The 19,725-nt window shown below is 39.7% G+C and overlaps 1 protein-coding gene across 2 annotated transcripts in view; it reads left to right on the top strand.

The window, feature by feature from the left end:
• The window catches only part of LOC126355178 (serine--tRNA ligase, cytoplasmic), a 58,101-nt gene extending 42,587 nt beyond the window's left edge, over positions 1-15,514 (top strand). For both annotated transcript variants that reach the window (XM_050005404.1, XM_050005396.1), the window contains 5 exons: positions 5,792-5,981; positions 6,241-6,338; positions 12,199-12,328; positions 14,154-14,233; positions 15,313-15,514. In XM_050005404.1, the coding sequence (XP_049861361.1) occupies positions 5,792-5,981; positions 6,241-6,338; positions 12,199-12,328; positions 14,154-14,215 (480 nt within the window). In that variant the 3' untranslated portion in view covers positions 14,216-14,233; positions 15,313-15,514. The remainder of the gene's footprint in view (positions 1-5,791; positions 5,982-6,240; positions 6,339-12,198; positions 12,329-14,153; positions 14,234-15,312) is intronic.
• The last annotated feature ends 4,211 nt before the right edge of the window (positions 15,515-19,725 follow it).

The raw sequence follows: 19,725 nt of genomic DNA, 5'->3' as shown, positions 1-19,725 counted from the left end.
GAAATACCATAGAAGTTACTCCCAGAAAAAATAATTTTGACGGGGACAAGCTACAGAGGAACCAAGAATTGGCCCATGGAAATTTTTAATCTGGAGAATTTGGAGCAACTATAAAGGCTCTGGTCAGAGCAATTAAGGAGACTGCCCTAGTCATAAAATCAAGAAAGATTACTTGGTGGGATAATGGGTGTGATGTAGCAGTACAGCTGAGATAAGTTGCATGGTAGAGATGGAATTTCAAGAAAAATGCTCATGTTTCTAAACATGAGAAATCTGCATCAAAAATGATATATAAGGTGAAGTGTGTATTTGATAAGAATCAACTGATACCGATTGAGCAAGACTGACAGGAAAATAACACATGAAACTTCTATAAAAGCTTCAAGCACAGTTTCAACAAACTCTAACCTCCGAGCCTACAGTTTGAAGATTGCAACAGTGACAAAGTTATTATTGCCAGATTCTAGCAAGTTATTTCAACGTCTAATCAACTGTGAGGCTCCAGAGAGTGCATTCGTTCATGAAAACAATCCAAACATCCACTTAAATTTGTCTCCAGTGATAAAGGAAGAAATCAGGAAGATCATCTAAGCAGTGAAGAACATCAGAACTTTGGGTGAAGATCTGATCATTGCTGAGCTGTGGAAGTATGCAGGGGCTACGTCAGTCGATAATCTTGTGCAATTATTCAAGACATATGGGATAGTCAAAGACTTCCAAGTGGATGGATTTCTGCCGTAATGCATCCATTTTCTAGGAAAGGGGCAGAACAGATGTGAACTACTACTGTGACATCTCTCCCCTGCTAACTACTTACAAGATTCTCTCAAAATCTCTACAGAATAGGGCAGAATCACAAATCCATAAACAATTGAGGGACTACTGAGGAGGTTTTAGGAAGGGACATTCACATGCTGTGCAGGCTATGAGTCTGAAGTCCATCCTTTCATATCTGAAACATTGGAAAAGGAAATTTGTGGACAAAATTCGTCAGTTTCAGGAAGGCACGTCACTGGATTGATCAGACCACCTATTTTTAAATCCTTGAAGAGATTGACTTGGCTAACAATCTGAAAGTTATTATCAGCAAACTCCGACCAACGCCACCTGCAAAGTGAAGTTCAGAGAAGGGAAATCTGATGCCTTTGAAATCAGTATAGGAATGAGACAACGAATGAACTATCACCTCTTTCTTTACCTCTGTTTCAGAAAAGGTCATCAAAGAATGGCATAAAGGAATGAGCAATTCAGGGGTAGAAAATGGGGTAAGGCTAGGCTACAGGTATATGAATCTTACCATTAACTGTCTAACCTTTGCACATGGTCTTTTCAGACTCAATAGATATGACAGCAAAACAGCTTGGCTAACTGTAAGTGCAGGCAGTGAAGGCTGGGCTCCAAATCTCCTTTGAGAAAGCACAAACACAAAATCAGTGCCAAGAGAACTGGAGGTTGGACTAAGAAAAAATAAACAAACATAAAAGTTCAAATACATAGGTGAGTGGATAGAGCCTACACTGTCGTTAATTTTTTCATGCATTAACAAAATAGGAATGGCCTACCAACCAATTAAAGGCATCGATAATAATGAGACTGACATCTTTAAATGCAAATATTAGACACTATTGCGCTCTTACTCAATTGGAGGCCCTATATCCAACACAGACTCTTACAGTGAACAAGAAAGCTCTAGTGGAGGAACTTGTGGCCAAACAGAAATTTAAAGAAAAATGGTCCCATCAAAACAACAGTGAATACAGAAGACACCACAACCACAAGGATAGTAACCTACTTTCAAGGTAAGAAAACCAAAGGAGCATCATTCACAGTGAGATCTACAAGAATTAGAAATTTCTCCTAGAGATGTCCAGGAGTGTCATCAAACTTAAGGAAAAAACTACTGAAACACACAGGTTTTGATGGGAAGCAGAAACGAAAGACAAGGAAGACGTGGACCAAAAAGAGAGAAGAACACTGGAAATGAGTGCAGGAGCTTGGGCACCAAAGATGGCATTGTAATCAGATCAATAGGAATGGATACACAACTGTAATTTACAACATGCTACTCAGTGTCCCTTCAATATCCAATGGCACATTGGACCCCACCTCCATGCTGTGAGGGTAGAACAGGCCAGTATTTCATAACTCTAGTTGGAACCCTATCCAAAACGTATTCCTCCAAACAGGGGAGTACTTGACGTGCCACCATGGCCATATAGCAGACTACAGTGTATCATAACAGGCCATCCACTGTAACCAAAGCTACCATATGATACAGACATAGAACAGATAGCAGCTCTAAACATTACAATACTTGTGCAGTTTTTATTGCCTGCACACCTACCTGTCATTTGGAGAACAGACATGTAAGTGGACAATAAATGTTGCAACCACAGAAGAAAGAATTGAAATGATCCTGATTTATGGAGAATGTAGGAGAAACGTTGAGGCTGATGTTGCCTTATATGCTCTCGTTCTTTCTTTTACAAGGTCTTTACAATGCCTTTGTGTCTGATGGCAGCTTACAGACTGTCAAAAGGAAACGAAGCAAACATGTTACAGGAGAAGCTAATGAAACAGCTGTACTAGTGGCAGTGCACCACAATCCACATATAAGCGCTCGGCTTACACCACAATTCCGGTGTGTCCAGAGGTAGTATTGTCACAATACTGCAACATCATAAGTATCATCCATACGACATGTCACTGCGTCAAGAACTTCATGGCGCTGATTTACACAACCATGTAGTGTTTTGTGACTGGGCACATCAATAAATGCAAATGACCCCCACGTTCTTTGCCGAGGTACAATTTCCCGAAGAGTCTTCATTCATAAACCATGGTAGCAGTAACCAGCATAACATGCATTACTGGAGTATAGACAATCCCCACTGGTTAAGGCAAGTTGACTATTAATGTCTGTGGTCGGTTAACATATGGTGTGGCATCATGGGGAACAAACTCATTGGTCGATATTTTATCACCGGCATGTTGAATGGACTTGAATATCGAACATTTTTGGTACAGAAACTACCAGTACTGCTGTAGGATGTTACCCTAAATGTTTGACAACATACATCATGTTGCCTAGCACATCACGCAATTGAAGTGGGGAGGTATTAGACCGTTTTACATTGGTCTGTGGATCAGCAGAGGTGTCCCTGTTCATTGGCCTGCTACGTCTCCAGATTTGACGTTGCCGGATTTCTTTTTGTAGGGATATTTAAAAGACAAAGTTTGCCAGCAAGTGGCAGCAGGCCATGAAGACATGGTAGACTGCATAAGAAACACTTGTGCTGACATTCCTGCAGATATGCTTACATCCTGTGTACGGTCATTTGAAAAGCAGATCACAAAGTGTATTGAAGTTGGCAGTACTAAGTTTGAACACTTACTCTGGTTGTAAAAGCAGAGTAGTGTTTGCTCCGAGCCACAGCCATAGTGGCATGTTAATTCTCTGTTCAGTATGTTGGATGAATACAACATTGTGAATGGGGTTTCCAATTAGAAGTTGTGAAATACTAGCCTGACCTCCCTCGCAGCATGGAGGTGGAATCTTCACAAGCCTTTGGATATTCAAGAGCCTTTGAGTAGTGTGTTGTAAATTATGATTGTGTACCCATTTCTATTCCTCCAAATACAGAGTGATCTGTGGTGAAATGAAGAAAATGCTTCAGACAAAACATATGTAGATTTTGCCATAGAATCGTAATCTGCAATCAGAAATGGGGTTTGTATTGAAGATTTCAGAGTTGCCACCCACGCACAGGGTAGTGTGGTATCATTAGATGTCCTGCAAGAATGAACTTAATTTAAGGAATCTCTAATCCAAAAAAAATGTGAAGTGTTCAAACTGTAAAGCAATGTGTGAATTGCAGTTGTAAGACATGACATAGTGAAGTTAAAGTAATTTACTATGTTCAACTTCAAAATAAAGATTCCTCTTTTATCTGAACGAGGATACTTTAACAATGTAGGAAAAGACAGTTTGCTACTTACCATGAAGACGATGTTTCAAGTTGCTGAGAGGCACAGTTAAGACACTAGCATAAAGCTTTTGGCCACAGCCTTTGTCTGTTGTCAGTATATAACACACACACACACACACACACACACACACACACACACACACAGTCACATACCATTCGCACACACAAAAGCACAATTCACTTGCAACTGCTAACTCCAGCACCTTGGTCTGTGGAGTTGGTTTATCGTGTGTGGGTTACTGACGAAGGTTGTGATCAAAAGCGTTGTGTTACAATCTTTTAACTGTGCAATCTGTCTTTTTCTACATTATTGATACTGCTACCTGGAGTTTCCATTGTTTGAAAATATTTTGATTAATTCTAGATTCAAAAGACGGTGACTAACTGTTAAAGTGTCAGGTTTAAATCTGATAAAATGCATAGCACTCATGTTATGTGCTTGTTGAGACTCCTGGTTCCAGAAACGTGATGGACCTGCAAAGATGTACCATCATATTGCGTCTGTGATGGGTGACTGCTCGCTAATGCTGCATAGTACGCGTGTCTTGTGCTGGACAGCCGAAGATGGCTGTTGACAACAAATACATACGCCCTTTTGCTAGATTTTAAGTTAATTATTTGAAAATATCAGTTTTAGAAGATCATTGCTGTAAAGATGATACTTAGTCGTCTTTCAATATATTTGAGGCTTTTGTAGGCATAGAAATGTCAGAATGTGATTTTAAATGTTAGGTGAAACATTGTATATCTGGATACAGTGTACCTATCCACTTCAAGTTTATTGTTATGAAACATGCTCATTTATTCAATCTTTCGCTGCAAACAAAACTTGTGAATGGCCCTCCAAAATCAACCCTATTCAGAAAACACGTCTCAGTTCTCCTCTTCCACATCATTCAAAATAGTTTCCAGCTCATATTAAGTCTTGACTTCATATTCCCTCTCATCATATTAAAGTTCCCAAAATTAGAGCATACCATTTGATTGACACATTCACACACCTGCATGGCTACCCACAGTCTGTTGTTTTAACAAGTTCATCTTCTGCCATAGCAAAATCTTACATATATTATTAATGTGTCTAACTGGACCATAATGTTGTGTAAAATACTCAGATCTTTTTGTGACATACATTACATACAATCACAACAGAAATTTAAACAAATACACACAGTACATGGAATAATTTTTTTTACTCTTTTGTCACCAATTTTATATTAACATAGCAAATATTCCATACAGTAAAATAAGAAACTTAAAAAAGAATGAGATGTACAATGCAGACAGCACATTAATTAAATACAAGTGTGCATAAATAATCCTCCGTTATAACCCCTTTGTGATGAAGTAGTACACTGTATGTCACTCATAAAGAGAATATTAAAATGATTTTTTTCTAACTGTACAATTTTTAAGCATTTATTTACAACTAAGTTAGATAGTATATTAGATTATAAGGCAACAAAATGGGTGTTACCTTGCGTGTGTAGTGGTACAGTAACAATGGTCAGTATGTGTGACATGTGGTCATTGTGTGTCTGTCATTAAGCACTGAAAATCAACATATTGAGGTTCACAGTGATAATAAATCTGATCGGTCATTGACTTGTATCTATTAACGAACTGCAGTGTATTCCTTTTTGAATAGAAGTGTTCTGATTTTATACACATGTATGTATTGTAATAGCAGCTTAATTGAGACTGCTTTTTTTTAATGATGAAATTGCAGTTACCAGTTATTGTTGGTGATTATCTGAAATTAAATTAATGTTTCACTGTATTATAGGAGCTTATTTTTACAGGTAGAGCAGTTTTGCCTCACTTCTCCTTACGACAATAAATCATGGGAAATGATGGAAGAAATGTTAGGAAATGCTGAGGAGTTCTGCAAAAAACTCGAAATTCCATATAGAGTAGTAAATATTGTGTCTGGTGCTTTGAACCATGCAGCTGCCAAGAAATGGGATATTGAAGCTTGGTTCCCTGGTTCTGGTGAGATATTTCTCAATGTATCAAAATGAGCAGCTACCTGATAATGAATATGTTCTTATTTACTATTACCATGGATCAGTAAATCACTTATTTAGATAGATAGTTAATATGAATTGTGTTCAACTCATTTTGGAAGTTGCTTACCATCTACAATTATAAATAAATTATTTTCATATCCTCACATGTTCATTGTCAGTATTATATTAAAAAATGCATTTTTTGTGGAAATATATGTAATAAATTTCCTCATTTGTCCCAGGTGCCTTCCGTGAACTTGTCTCATGCAGCAATTGCCTTGATTATCAGGCAAGAAGGTTACTTGTTCGATATGGTAAAACAAAAAAGATGAACACTGCTGTAAGTTTCTATTTGTGACACATTAAATAAACTGTTCCTGACTATTTGTAACTGTTCCGTATTAGAGTACTGCAGACCATAAATTTTAAAACAATTTTAAGGTTGTTTATCCATTGTGCCACGTCTCTGTGCTTGCTGGAGTGCTCATATCTTATTGTTTCTCATTACTTCAATTACAAGTCTCAAATTTTTTCAGTATTAATTTTCTGATAAGTTTTGTACATAGAGCTGTTGGCATTCATTGTAGCGCCTCTCAGCAGCTTACTACTGCAATTTTTCCTTCAGTAAGTTCTTGCTGTTCTTTTATGATGGTTTTCACCATTGTAATCTAGTGCTCATGTTCGACTTACTTAAAAAAATTTAAAATGAACACAAATGTATGAATGCTGCATAATAATTTTCTGCTATTTTCAATCAAACTTTCACGGTATTTGGAAGTATACTCTCTTAATGGTTTCTTTGTGTTCTGTCTTTGATAGAGCAGGGAATTGAGTCTCCTTGTTATTGGATAGTTTGCCAATCTTTTCATATTTTCTGGCATTATCAGTAAATGTCATTTCACACAAGTGTATGCCTGCATTTCTTTGTATGTATCTTCCTAGTATCATGTAAGTGAAAATATTGATCAACGAAGGTAACTGATGCCCTTTGCTATTATTTTGTACTTGAAACTACTCTTTAATCCTTTATTTGGCACAGTTTTCTTATATTCTTAATATCAGATCAAAATGTTCATTTTCCATTGATATGAATGCAGTGCTCTGGTACTGACTTACTGTTAGCCATGTAAATCAAAGTGAACCCTATTTGATATTTGAAATTTTACTAACCTTTTCACTGCTATCGATGCGCTCTCTGCATTCCATGCTGAGGGCAGAGGAAGTTGGTACATCTGGGAAGATAACATTGATTGTGATCCTACGATGCATTTTCCTCCTGAGGGATAGTAGAGGTACTGATGATGATTTCAGTGCCATCCGCCAACAGAGTTGTGGCATAACAACTAGAGCACCATCTATGTCTACCCTTTAACAGGGAATGCTCACAGCCAGAAGCCTTAGTGTGGTGCAAATGTGTGAAGCAAGCAGGCAATTATGCCACACAGACGCACTCATGCTTTATACAGTCAACTGAGTAAGTTTAAAAGGGTCAAGTAGTGGCCTTTCAAGTGACGGGATGATCCTTTCAGAGAATTGCCACATAAGACGAACGTGCTGCGTCAGATGTGCAATGATGCCGGTATCAGTGGTCACGTGGACATTCTCACACCTGTAGACAAGGTTCTTAATGTCCACGCAACATTAATGGCCACCATGATTGTTATATTGGAAGGGTATCACAACCACCACAGCACAGATAAGAGGGCTTGTGAGTCCAGATGAGTCAACACGAACTGTTGTGAATAGGTTATTGGTAGTGGGATTACAGGCACACAGACCTCTAGCCCGTCTTTCACTCACACCATGCCACAGCATTGACATTCACAACTCGACTAGTGCCATCAGAGGATCACTTGGAAGATGGAATGGCGCGCCGTGGTCTTCAGCGGTGAAAGCACTCTCTCCATGCTCACAAGTGATGGTTGTTTGTGTGTACGACGTAGATCTGTTGAATGCTGTCTTGTACAGTGCATTTGTCCAAGACACACTGGTGCAACCCCAGACCTTATGATCTGGAGTACGATAAGCTACATCTCTCATTTCTTTTCCTGCTCTTTGTTGGTGGTCTTATTCTGATATTTCCCAGAAATCACTTCCTTCACTTGATAGGCGCTTTAGCCATTATTCAAGAAAACCTTGTGTAGGTGGCTCAGTTCATGGGGCAGGTTATCGTCATCTGATATTAGTCTTGCACAATGCACCAATGTTTGTAATACTGTGCGCTTCTGTGCTGGATGATGGTGGCTGGTGACGTGCAGGTACAGCTGTGTGGGTGGGTTTCCTGTAGACTCTGTGGCCAAGGCACCCTTACGGTGGACGAGGACATCGAGGAAGTGCAATGCATTATCTTTTTCCACCTCCATGGTGAAGGATATTATTGTTGATGCCATTGAGGTGTTCCAAAAACTCGTCTAGTTTCTCGCGTCCTTGTGGCCAAATGACAAACATGTCGTCAATGTATCGAAAGAAACACTTCATCTTCAATGGTGCAGTATCTCTGGCAGTATCCTCAAAATTCTCCATGAAGAGATTTGAAACAGCTGGAGCCATCAGGCTACCCCTTGCAACGCCGTCTGTCTGATTGTAATACTGGCCATTGTACACTAAATACGGGGACATAAGAGAGTGCCTAAATAGCTTGACCACATACTTTGTGCCAAAACACTCTCGTTTATTTGATGTGTGTTACAATTGCTGCAATATTAGACAAGCCTATTTCGTTTCATGTAGCAGACCGTTACAAAATAGACGTAATCAGATCAAGAAATCATACCAGTCTTAGCTATTATTTGTATTAACAGCTTTTTCAGTATTATACAACGATATTTTGGTTTTTCGTGTAGCAAAACGTTTGACAAACTTTGATGAGGTAATAGATTCTTTTGCAGAAAGGAAAGCAAGCCATGTAAAGCTATAGCAAGAGTAGAGAGATAAAAATGCTAGGACGTAAGGATTGAAGAAATGTGCACTGTCTTACTTGTCTCTTTATTGTTTTATGTATCCTATATTTAATGTTATGTCATACAAAACAACAAGTTATTAGCTAATAAAGAGGCAAATTTTCTGAAGAGTTCTTGTTCTCCTGGTAATAAATAATCACATCCAGTATTTACTGAAAGTTTTTCTTTAAGAGGGGGCAGGATGTAAGACTGCCCGAAAAGGGGCAGGATAGGCACCACAGGACATTTTAATTTCCTCTGTTGTTGACACAGTTTGATGGCATCGATTACAAAATATACACATTTGAATTCCTTGGAGCGAAATACAATGATGTGCGATAGAAGAATGCTGCGTGAAGAGGTGTGGCACTGCACTTGGGCACACTTAAGACCAAATAACATGTCTTACATTTCCTCGAACATGTGTTTTATGTTTAAGACTGTTCAGAATGGTGTACACTACAAAATGAACATTTTTTAAAAAAAGTTTGGCATCCATTTCAAACACTTGGGGGGGGGGGGGGGGATTTGGAAGTATTGTAGATCTGGTGCAGACGTGCAGAGCAGTCTGAGTTGTAGTGGGGAGGTGTTCACATGTCCCTTGTTTACGTTTAGTGATTTTGGTGTTTCCTCTTTGTTCACTGCTCTCACATCAACTGAAAACAAAACGGATTTCTGTGACCACAAGCTATCAAGTGAATTAAAATACATTCACGTAATTACTGAGGGCTAAAATGTTATTAGTTTCAGATCTTATTTTATTACCACCTTCCTGATTGTCAAGCATTAATCACCTTGCAGAACAATGAAGTTATTTTTGTTGATTTGCCATAGAAATTTGGCTTTTATTAATCTTTTCTGCTGAGGCAGTCAATTTATGTGAAATGAAGTGTTTAATTCCATGCTATTGGCTAGTTTTAGCTGTTCGCTGCATTTCAAGTGCACATTTTCATCTTCTAGCACGTATGGCATTATGCCATAATAAAGAACCAAACCTGAGATAATACAGTACTGGTACTCCAAGAAAATTTACGTTCCAAAAACCACACTGAAAAGCTTAATATCAGGTTGATTCCTACTTCATTGGTAATCTGGACATGCGAAGGTGCACTATAAGCCAAATTATGCATTTTAGTATGGTTCGCGAAATTCTGATGCTCTTGGAGTATCCTCTGATGTCTTGTTTCTTTCATGACATAATGTAAGAAAATGTGTGGGAAACATGAACACACCCATTCTCAAAACTCATGCAACTAATGTCACCAAAGTTGGAACACTCCGAGAGTGTTTAGTTTCACTGAGTTGGGCAAACGCGTGATTTGTATGCGCAGTGACTGGTACCGCAGTTGCCTGCAACCTAGTGTCGTCGTGTAAACTAGGCTTTACTTTCAAAGTAAATTTTCTTTTGTGCAAGATGAACCATGTGTGAGAATGTATGATGAATTTCTTAAATCACAGAGCGTTTGACTCTCAATTAAAAATCAACTCTTCGAGGACGAGTCATTTAGAAGTATTTCAAGCCCAGAAGATCAGACATTTAGGTCATTAGTAAACATTTTACTGACACATTTGTTTGATGTATCTTAAAGTGTAATAAGTGCAGAAAAGATCAACATTATATATGAATGCTTAGCTTCTCTTGCAGCTTATTATTCTATAGGTACTGGAGAGCGGGCTTGGTAATTACGATGATAAATAATCACTTGCACTCCCAACACTTACTATGAATACTTTTATTTTCGCAGCTTATACACAATGCATGTAGCATAGAGCGTGTACTACAGAGAACTGATCTGGCAAAGATACAGTTGTTCTCGCTGCGGTATGGTAGCGATATCATTGGAGGGGGGGGGGGGGGGGGGGTGAGCTAGTGGTTCTACATCCCCACAGATCTTCGAGACCAATATTATATGTGAAAATTTTGCTTTTCTTATAGCAACACTATGTATATTAATTTAAAACATTAACTTTTCTATTTGTGTGTTCACGCTACTCAACAGTGATGTTGCTATTGGCTGACAACATCATGTACTGTATGCTCTGAATATCTGCTGTCATCGGCTGGTGAAATCACATGACATGCGCTGTGCCTGGCTTACAAACGCACATTTGCAATCTCGATTTCAATGCTTCAGAAAGTAACATGTGGTGTATGGTGGGATTTGCATTTGAAAATATGCAGCGTACATGTTGCTGCCCATCAAAGATCTTTGCAAAACGTGTTTGTTTTCCCCCCCGAGTTTCGTTTTCTAAAATGCCTAGACATTCTAAGCTGGTGTATAAAACCATAGCCACCCAAAGGCCTGATAACTTCTAAAGTTCCGAGGGAAAGTATACTGTCACTTAACACGGAAAAAGTGTATTTTCACCCGGGGGAAAATGTATTCATAACCGGGGAAAATCCAGAAATTTTTTTTCCCTTATCTTTGTATACACACTGGTTGGTCACCCAGCACATAATTCATCCCAGTGAGAGCTCTGAACATCAGTCTTACATATGTTTGTGAAGAGAACAAATAGTAATCACATAGTGCTGTATTCTGGTGAATATGGTAGCTACATTAGCATTTTCGTACTAAACCAGATTTATATCACACAATGTTCATATTTAAAAACAAAGATTCCAAATTTACAAATGTTCATATTTAATTGAAGCAAAGGAAACTTTCCCATGAACAGGTCATGGGTTTACATTTTGTTTGTATTTTCATCCATACGTACCAGTCGTTGTGACTTCAGATTTGAGCTAATATTTGTTGTTAGTCAGAAACGTTTGTGAACAGCAGTAACCTTAGCAGGCTATTAAACACAGCATTGATGTAGCAGTGATTATTATTATTATTATTATTATTATTATTATTATTATTATTATTATTATTGATCGCATGTTACTAGCTTCCAAAGTGACAGAAGTATTCTTAAATGTTTCTTACACTGGAGATAATAACTTTTACAAATTGCCTATTGTCTCCTCAGTCCACCTTATAAGTAATGCTGCAGAATCTTGCACTTTGTGTAGCGTATCATTATCACATATATGGTGCATACTGAAATGACGTCAGCAAAATTTCCAGTCTCTACATCACAATTATAATGGTCACTTACTAAATGAACACCAGTCATATTTTTACCATCACATGTCTGTGGTTTGTTTGAGACTAAGCTTGCAAGTGTTGGTGTAATACTAATTGAGATTCCTGTACTGTAGTCAGATTCGCTGTCATTGCTGTTTCACTTGATCATTTGACATCCTTTTTGCAGATTCCATTTGTACACATGCTTAATGCAACAATGTGTGCTACTACTAGAGTCATTTGTGCCTTGTTGGAAGTCCACCAGACAGATGATGGCATTAAAGTTCCTGCTGCATTGAAGCCTTACATGCCTCCAGGTAATTGTTTTGCAGTTGCTGTTCATTTGAATGTGATGTTGCCTGTGGTATGTATTATATGTAAAGATTCCATAACTGTTATATCTGACCACGCTCAATAAGGTGAAGTGACAAAAGTAATGGTATGGCAATATGCACATGTACAAATGATGGTAGTATCATGTATACAAGGTATATAAGACAGTGCATTTCTGGAGCTGTCATTTGTAAGCAGGTGGTGCATGTGAAAAGGTTTCCGATGCGATTATGGCCGCATGACAAGACTTAACAGACTTTGAACGTGGACTTTTAGTTGGAGCTAGATGCATAGGATGTGCCATTTTAGGATGGACTGAGATATTGTGTGGATTGGGTGGGTGGCAGAATAGCGCTGTTGTTCCAGTCCTGGTTAGTACCTAGTCATGAGGGCATTTTCCTCACCCAGGACTGGAGAAACTGAATCACATTCTCCATCAGGGTTTCAACTACTTCTTGGTGTGCCATGAAATGAGGATTATCTTACGTACTATTCCCCTCCCAAAGTGGTATTCTGCTGCCCACCGAACCTACGCGATATCCTCGTCCATTCCTGTACAACCCCTGCTCCCAGTCCTTTGCTTCATGGCTTATATCCCAGTAACAGACCTTAATGCAAGACCTGTCTCATACATTCTACCACCACCACCACCAACACCATCACCACATATTCCAGTCCAGTTAAAAGCACCACCTGTCCTATCAAAGGCAGGGCTGCTTGTGAAAACCAGTCTTGTGATCTAGAAGCTATGTTACAACCACTGTGCTATGTTCTACATAGTCATGATAACCAAGAAGCTTTCTGCATGAATGGTTACCGACAAACTGGGGCCTGGAAACAGCTGGATTACCCAGTTGTTGAGCATGCTGCCCAACACTATGTTCTTCATTTAATGACTGCTTCACAGCTTGTGCCATGTGGATCCTTCCACCAACACCAACTCTTTGGAACTGTGAAGGTGGAAACTCTGCCTTTAATAAATATATGTTACATTCCTGTAACCCTCTTGGCCTCAACCTTCATCAGTCATTGTCCACCACCCACCTATCCCCTTCCCTGTTCCCACTCCAGCAATACACAGCCCTCTATTCCATCAGCACACCCATAGTCTCTTTACTTTTCTCCTTTTTCGCTCCCCCACGCCCCACCCTCCACCCCTCCACCCCTCAGTCTAAGCTCCCGACTGCACCCAGCTGCCCTACCCTCTGTCCACTTTGTTATTGTATGCTCCCACAAGCAGCTCATTACTGTCCCACCTCTACCCTGTTATCCCTCTTCCACCCTGTCCCAGCCTCCCACTTACCCCCACCATCCAGATTGCTTCTCTCATCATGCACAGCTGTTCACAGTCTGGCCTTGGCAGCCAGAGGCAGTGGTCATTTGTGTGAGAGTTGCGTTCGCATGGGTGTTTGTAATACAACAGATAAACTTGAGGGGCATGTCAGTGAAGAAAGACATTTATTGTTACTATTATGCCGCTGAAATTTCTGTCTCTGTTTCATGAATGCCAAAAAGTTCTTCCATTATATGCACTTGATATTCATGTGTGATCAGTAATGGTAATATTTTGTTTGAAGAAAATATAGTTTGAAATTGTATGGCATAATGATCTTACGTGTTTGCTTTATAGTTAATAAATGTTTATATTTCATAAACAATCAGGTGTTATGCATGTATTTGATTATGGTTATTTTCGGTGTAAACTGTTTATCTGTAAGCAGACAATTAATTTGAGGTCACTTAGGTACATAAATTTGTCATAATTTCTTTTAATTCATATCATAAGTTACAACAATTGTTACTTTTCAGAATATCAAGAACTGATTCCATTTGTGAAAAAGGCGCCAGCAGTTCCAGCGAAGGAATCCTAGCATGGTTGAGCAGTTTAGGTAAAATGTTTTGGTTATTCGTCTTCAAGCATAAAAATATTTTGTTTTAGAGTTGTTTACTGTTCTCCTGAATCTATCTTGCACTTTTGTAACATGTGCTGTTATTGTAATTGTTATTAATATTTTCATAAATGAGGGAGAACTGAAAAGTTCCTAGCTTTGTAGAAGAAGAATAGTCAGAATTTTGACTGTACGCATTTATTCAACTTACCCCTAACCCTTCCTCAGATCGATGCACTTGTTTGATCATTGTTTCAGCTCTTCTGTTCCACCAACGGTATACTGTCTCTGCCCCAGAAAATGGACAATAAAATCCGGGCAATTTCTGGGCGAGGAACTTCCGTGGTCATAGGAACTGTGTGAGGTCTGTTTGTTTCATGGTTCCTCAGTTCAGGGATCATGAGTGTGGAGCCAGTTTCCATCCTCAGCCACTAATCTAGCTACAAAATCCTTTATAGCATAAAAGTGGGCCATAACAGCTTTGGTTATCTCGATTTATGCCTCTTTTGCCTGCTGTTCAAACATTTCAGGACCCACATCACTGCGAGCTTCCTCATGTCTAGGACATTTTTAATAATTAAATCACTTCCTTCCTGGGAAATGTCCAGTACCCTACTCACCAAGTCTCCGAATGTGGACAGCATCCTTTGTAGCCAAACCTATGGAATTCAACTAAAGTAGTGGAATGTGCAGGTTATGACAGTGATATAAAATGGACAGTTCTCCCATAATGTTTGTGGCATCATAGTGCGAATGCCCTCCATGTACTTGTCCGTCATATACTTGATGATGCCCCATAACGCTACAGATGTGAAACTTGTTTGAGTGCTGACCATTTCACATTCTTCCTTAAATTAAAAATAGTTGTAAGAATAAGAAAAGTGTGCTATTTCAGTTACATAATATGACAAGATATTAAACTTCTGTATGGTGCCAAATTCCTTTTTCAGTTCCAAGTGGAAGACGTCGAAGCCAGGAACTTTTCAGTCTTCTTGTTAGTGCTGTTGCAGAGCTTACCTTATAGACAAAATAAATTTGTATGATTGCTGTATGAGGTAACTGATTTTTTTCGTTTTCAGAATATAAAGTTGGTGTGAACTGGAAAAAAGATTATCAGCTTCTCATCTCAGTGCAACACCGGTTATCTGGAAGGCACATCATTCTATTGCATAGCTGATCTAGTACAATTTGTCATCAATAAAGAGACTGTCATATTTTATCACAAGTCCCATGATAACTGATTTGTATGATGCAAATAAATGGAAATGATTTTTTAAAAAATCTCTCACTGAAGTGTGGATGTTTCCTTTACTGTGGTATTTGAGAATCGGGACAGACCAGTAGTTAATGTAAAGTATTATTGGTTGCTTAGATGGGTGAAGTGTATGACGTGAGGTGAGCTTGAAAAAAAAAATCTATAATTTATGGTGGAGACTTGATCTGGTGTGACTACAGGAAAAAATTGACCCCTAGCATCTATTCAGTTTATGTTAAATCTGTTATGGGATATGAATATGTGACATGCCAGTAATGCTGTAGGAAGAAGAAATGATGGCAAAATTGATGGTGTCAAGTAGAAATTAAATTTGAATAACAGACTTTTAAGAAAAATGAAGGTAGTTAAATGTGGAAAGTGAAACTGTGAAAGAAATCAAGGTGAAGGCAGTAACTTAAACAGAACAGTTCACATGATCTGACTATGACAAACAAATGTGTGGCAAAAGTGTACAATATTAGAGCTTGGAGACCTGAATGAAAAGGGGGAAAAGCTGCTCATAACAAAAGATTTGACGCACTTCATCTAAAGGAAATATGAGGGGTGCTCAGTAAGTAATACAACACATTTCTTTTCGGAAAGAAGTTTGGCTTTGTTCAGGGTTCCAATATACCACTTTTTGTCTACAAAATCCTGTTTTTCAGCATATTCTCTGTTCAATGCAATGCTACCTTACTAGGAGGGCCTGTATGCCCTCATGGTACCACTCTAATGGCTGACGTCAGAGCCAGCATCTTGGTGCATCAATAACCTCTCTGTAATCCACATACTCTGTTCGTTGGAGTGCATTCTTCATTGGGCCAAACAGATGGAAATCTAAAGGTGCAAGATCTGGGCTGCAGGGTGGATGAGGAAGAACAGTCAAGTGAAGTTTTGTGAGCTCCTCTCAGGTGTGCTGGCTTGTGTGGGTCCTTGAATCATCAAGGAGAAAGGGGACTTCATTTGCATTTTTGTGCCAGTGAACAAGCAGCAGGAGTCACAGCTATGTGTGACCAGCCAGTAGGCGTGTGATTGACAGGTTTATGCATCATTGTTGCTATGGTGACAGACGCCTTGCCCGATGATTCACTATGCTTTTGTCCACTACCAAATCTCTGCAGATATTCTGCAAGTGCCTGTTAAAATCTGCATTGCTATGGTTTTCTGCCAGTGAAACACAGTGACAGCTCACTGCTAGGAATACACCTCTGTTACAGGTGCTGTTCCTGCTCCTGTAGTGTTGCCACCTACTGGAACTTCGTGGAACTACAGGCACTGAAGTGAGAATATTCCACAATGTCCGACAACAGATTCCAAATTTTTTCAATTGAAATTGACTGTATGAAATTGACTGATAAAAAAAGATGTATTGCATTACTTGTTGAATGCCCCTCATAAGTCAGTAGTACTGGGGTGTGATGTTAACACAGTAGTGTTCATGTAAAACAAGACAGTAACCACTGTGTTGCATTGTATGTCTGCCTTTCACTTTGAACAGAGACAGTGCTGTTGCTGCTGTTCTTCTGATTATTGCTTTGATTTGGGAGTGACGTGTGAAACCCATTTCTCAGAGACTTGATGAAATGTTCAAATAGTGTATGCACTTCCTTTTAATATGTTAAGAGCACTGGATAGTTCAGTCTGTATCAGTAAGTGCTCTTCAAAGCATAAAGGGAGCTTATGTTTCTGAAGTTCAGAGTTTCAAAAAATTAACATCAAATCAGTGACAATTATAGAAAGGTGTGTTGCATGTTTTATTATCAAACAGCACTCTCTGAATTGTCAGTGATTATATGTTGCTGATTTGAGTGCTGCTCATCACTGAAGTTCGCAATTTTGTATTTGAGCCATCTAGAATTTTAAGCTTTTTCAGTTGTTTAATGTGAAGCAATACTCCACTGCTGTGACACAAGGAATGCTGTGAATCTGTATAGATACACTTGGAAGCAGCTGCAAGAGATTTAAGTTATCAAAATACAAGCCATACAAAAATAACTCTACCAATATTCCCCAAAAAAATATAAAATTAGATATGTATATTTACAGTGGTGGCCAGTTATCATGTGCTAATGTGGTGCAGCACACTGTAAATATGCATTAAAATTGCACCATTTCCATTTCTCTTCAAATGCTTGCTGGTATGCTTTTGTAGCACTCTTTCTGAGGTAAATAGAAACCAGTGTCGAGTGTTGTAACAACTGTCAGTACGCTATGATCAATTCAGAGAAGGGATGCAGTTGCCTGTTTCCAGCTGCGCATCCTCTGATGTGATGCGCTACATTGCTCACAGCACCAGATCAGCATTTTTCTTTGAAACTGCATGTTATGTATAGTGCAAGTGTAGGGTGTGAGGAGTTTAAAGGATGATTGCAGTAATAGCTCAGTGGGCAAGTGGTGAGCTGCAGTAGTGATTAGTTGGCCTGGGTTTGATTCCTACTGCTGCCAACACACACACACACACACACACCTCATGCACGCATGACCTCCAACTCAATCTGGAGGGGGTGGGAAAGGGGAAGGGATAGCAGTGTATGGGTGGGGAGAGGGATGAATGCTGTCCTGTGGAGTGTGCAGGGACTAGACTGCCAATAGGCGCAGTGTCAGGAGGTTGTGGGGCAGGGAGTTGGGTAAAAAAGGAGAGGAGCGGGAAAGGCAGGCGGATGCATTGGTAGATGGCTGCAACTAAACAGGGTGGGAGATGATATGACAGAGGGGTTGGAAACTGTTGGGTGGGGGGTATTGGGACAATTGGTTACCGTATATTGAGGTCGGGGTGATTACGGGAGCAGAGAATGTGTTGTAAGGATAACTCCCATCAGCACTGTTCAGAAAAGCTGGTGGTGGGGGGAAGGAGCCAGATGGCTCAGATAAAGAAGCAGCCATTGAAATCAAGTGTGTTATATACAGCGGTACGTTGTGCCACAGGGTAATCTACTTTGTCTTGGCACAGTTAGGTGATGGCTGTTCGTGCTGATGGACAGCTGGTTGGTAATCATACCAATATAAAAAGCTATAATCATTGCAGCAGAGCTGGTTAATGATATAGCTGCTTTCTCAGGTGGCCCGGCCCCTGATGCGGCAGGATAATCCTATGACAGGACTGAAATAAGAAGTTCTGGGTGGTTGGATTGGGCAGTTTTGTATCTGGATCTTCCACAGGGATATGATCCTTGTGGCAAGGGGTTGGGATAGGGAGTGGCATAGGGATGGACGAGGACTTTAGGAGGGGTGAGAAGTATCTCAGGTATGATGTCCCTCATTTCAGGACATAACAATATGTAATCAAATCCCTGGCAAATGATGTGGTTCAGTGGCTCAAGTGCGGGGTGGTACTGGATGATGAAGGGCCTACTCCTTTCTGGCTGGTTTTTGAGAGTGGTGGAAGGATTTTTCCCAGCTCCCATTGTTTTGTCTTCTTGAGCTTCGTGCATTGCAATTATCGTTACGTGCCTGCAATTATTACTATTTGATGCATGACTTGTTTTCGGTGTTGTGCCAATCTTCTTCCCAGCAAATCAATCATACAGATTGCAGGCAAGTACTTGTCTACACTGTGATCATGTGTGATCACTAATTTTTTCCTGATGTTAGGGGTAGTTTTAACTTTAATATTTTTAAGACATCAGTGGGAGCCACTTCCTTATTCCAGTGAAATGAAATGATCATATGGCATTGTTGGATGGGAGGCCCCATTCGGAGGAGTTTGACCGCCGTATTGCAAGTCCTCTTTAGTTAACGCCACTTCGGCGACTTGCACATCAATGATGATGAAAGTCCAGAATGAGATTTTCTCTCTGCATCTGAGTGTGCGCTGATATGAAACTTCCTGGCAGATTAAAACTGTTTGCCGGACCGAGACTCGAACTCGGGACCTTTGCCTTTCACGGGCAAGTGCTCTACCAACTGAGCTACCCAAGTACGACTCACGCCCCGTCCTCACAGCTTTACTTCTGCCAGTACCTCGTCTCCTACCTTCCAAACTTAACAGAAGCTCTTCTGCGAGTAGAGCACTTGCCCGCGAAAGGCAAATGTCCCGAGTTCGAGTCTCAGTCCGGCACACAGTTTTAATCTGCCAGGAAGTTTGATGATGAAAGTGATAACAGACACACAACACCCAGTCCCCTGCTGGGAATTGAACCCTTGCCCCCTGCGTTATAAGCGGTAATGCTACCGCTATGCTATGGAGGCAGACCTTATTCCAATATTTCGTCTTGTTCAAGCATTCTTCAAAATAATC

Source organism: Schistocerca gregaria, chromosome 1 (genome assembly GCF_023897955.1).
Source record: "Schistocerca gregaria isolate iqSchGreg1 chromosome 1, iqSchGreg1.2, whole genome shotgun sequence".
NCBI lineage: Eukaryota > Metazoa > Arthropoda > Insecta > Orthoptera > Acrididae > Schistocerca > Schistocerca gregaria.
This window is presented reverse-complemented; position numbering and strand designations above follow the sequence as displayed.